Genomic DNA, 2,644 nt, shown 5'->3' with positions numbered 1-2,644 from the left:
AGTAAGACTCCAACTCAAAGAAAAAAAAAAAAAAGAAGTCTCTCTCTCCATTAGAAAGGATGCTGGTTGGGATTAAAGGCCACTCTGTACCCAAGGAAACAAAAGAGGCCCCAGCTGCATTGTTCTAACAACCCAAGTACAGCCACCAACACAGAAGTCTTCTCCTCACCAAAATCAAAGTTTCCAAATCACTCCGTGGGGATCACTGGGCAACCGTGGAGAAAGGACAGCTACTGACCTGATTGGTCCATTTTTCTCCTTGGCTTTCCTCAGTCTGAGGCGTGGTAGAGGTCCTCCGTGCACCGTAAAAAATTCTACTTCCGGCAGGGGAGGCTCTGAAAACATGTTGAAAAGAAGAGAAGGGGTGTGACCGGAACAAGTAAAAAGCAGGACAAAAGAGGTCCTCGTGAGGGCTATTAAAAGGAAAGTTTTAATTTCAGAAGCGAGGCGCCTATTCTGTACATGCCACAATGTGGATGATCATGCTAAGTGAAATACACCAGGCACAAAAGGACAGATTCTGTACCATTCCACTTAGATGAAAAATCTAACATAGGCAAATTCACAGAGAAAGAAGAGGTTGCTGGGGGTGGAAGAGGCATGTAGGGAATGGGAACATATTGCTTAATGGTCACAGAGGTTCTCCTTGGGGTGATGAAAAAATCTTGGAAATACACAGTGGTGATGGTTGCACAACATGCCAATAAACTGTGTGCTTCAAGATGTTAAAATGGCACATCTTATGTGTATTTTGCCAAAATAAAAAGAAGTGATGAGTATACTGTGGCACTGGCAGAGGATAGATGTGGTGGGCATTACAGTTTGCTTGGTGGGTAGATTCCTATTTCGTGGGGAAGACCACCACATCAGCCTTCTATATCCTTTATAATCACAGAGCTCTCTGTCCTTATTTTCACGCTCCCAGCAACAAGATTTCCCAAATAGGTTTCCCATCAGGAGGAAACTACACTGACTGGCTGACACCAGCGTTCTTGCACCTCACTGGTAGTTAGTCATGGTATAAATGTGCTAACTACCATTCTGCCTTGTGGGTAACATGCTAAGTAAGACATACTGGGCACTAACCATTCACACTAGAGGTGTTGTACATATGCCTCATCTTACTTAATCTCAACAGGGCTACCAAGTGGATGATGTTTGTAGAAGCAATCATTTGCTCCCTCTCGTGGGGTTCCTACCCATGCAAGGTAGGAACTTCTTCCCTCTCCAAAGTATTGGGAAAAGAGCTTGCACCTGGCCTTCCATCCATCCCTGTGATTTGTGAAACAGCTAGCTCCCACGTGGACCCATCCTTATTTTTTTTATTTTTCTTTCTTTCTTTCTTTCTTTCTTTCTTTTTTTTTTTTTTTTTTCTTTTTTTTTTTTTTTTGTGAGGTGGGGGCTGCCTGAAGACAGAACAGGTGATTTCCCACCTCCTAGTCCCACTGTCCATCTCTAGGCAAACCTGAGTCAAGGTAAGCCTGAAGCCTGGTCTACATTTGCCCTATAGCCAGGGTTCCCAACCCCAGGTGGTGGACCAGTACCAGTCTGTGGCCTGTTAAGAACCAGGCCACGCAACAGGAGGTGAGCAGCAGGTGGACAAGCATTCCCACCTGAGCTCCACCTCCTGTCAGATCAGTGGCAGCATCAGTTTCTCATAAGAGCATGAACCCTATTGTGAACTGTGCATACAAGGTATCTAGGTTGTGCACTGCTTATGAGAATCTAATGCCTGATGATCTGAGGTGGAACAATTTTATCCCAAAACCATCCCTCTACCCACCCCAGTCCGTGGAAAAATTGTCTGTGATGAAACCAGTCCCTGGGGCCAACAAGGTTGGGGACCACTGCACTATAGCTTCAACTTCCTCACAGGTGGGGCACAAAGTGTAGGTATGGGAGGAAGTTCAAGAAGCTTCATTTTGGCCAGGTGCAGTGGCTCATGCCTGTAATCTCAGTACTTTCGGAGGCCAAGACAGGCAGATCACCTGAGGCCAGGAGTTTGAGACCAGCCTTGCCAACATGGTGAGACCCTGTCGCTATTAAAGATGCAAAAATTAGCCGGGCGTGATGGCGCACGCCTGTAATCCCAGCTACTCGGGAGGCAGAAGCAGGAGAATCACTTGAACTGGGCAGGCGGAGGTTGCAGTGAGCCAAGATCATGCCACTGTACTCCAGCCTGGGTGACAGAGTGAGACTCTGTCTCAAAAAAAAAAAAAAAAAAAAAAGAAGCCTCAGACCCAAACCAGTTTTACCAGCAATAAAACTGATTACTTTGATCCCTCTCTAACGTTTATGTATCTTCTTCAATTTCCCTAAACTCAGAGGTGGAACAAGTACAGTTATTATCTTAGAAAAACTCATTTTATAGATGAGGAAATTGATACATGAGAGATTGTTACTTGTCCAAAGGCCACACAATTAGCAAGTAGTAGAGTCAGAATTTGAACTCATGCTCTGCTACACACCTCTCTCATTCACCTTGGAGTATCTTGAAGATTTGGTTCTACCAATTGATCTGGCAAATTTCCATTAGCTTTGAGTGAATTAACAAACTCTACTTTAAAAACACTGGCCAGGGACCGTGGCTCATGCCTGTAACCCTAGCACTTTGGGAGGCAGAGGTGAGCGGATCACTTGAGGT

The 2,644-nt window shown here is 45.1% G+C and overlaps 1 protein-coding gene across 2 annotated transcripts in view; it reads right to left on the bottom strand.

Moving 5' to 3' along the window:
* The window catches only part of SUSD1 (sushi domain containing 1), a 128,807-nt gene that overhangs the window by 25,389 nt on the left and 100,774 nt on the right, over positions 1 to 2,644 (bottom strand). For both annotated transcript variants that reach the window (XM_011992456.1, XM_011992458.1), the window contains exon 12: positions 239 to 335. In XM_011992456.1, the coding sequence (XP_011847846.1) occupies positions 239 to 335 (97 nt within the window). The remainder of the gene's footprint in view (positions 1 to 238; positions 336 to 2,644) is intronic.

The sequence above is a fragment of the Mandrillus leucophaeus genome, unplaced genomic scaffold, assembly GCF_000951045.1.
Source record: "Mandrillus leucophaeus isolate KB7577 unplaced genomic scaffold, Mleu.le_1.0 Scaffold410, whole genome shotgun sequence".
Taxonomy (NCBI): domain Eukaryota; kingdom Metazoa; phylum Chordata; class Mammalia; order Primates; family Cercopithecidae; genus Mandrillus; species Mandrillus leucophaeus.
Note: the sequence above shows the minus strand (reverse complement) of the source record. Positions and strands in the feature narration are given on the sequence as shown.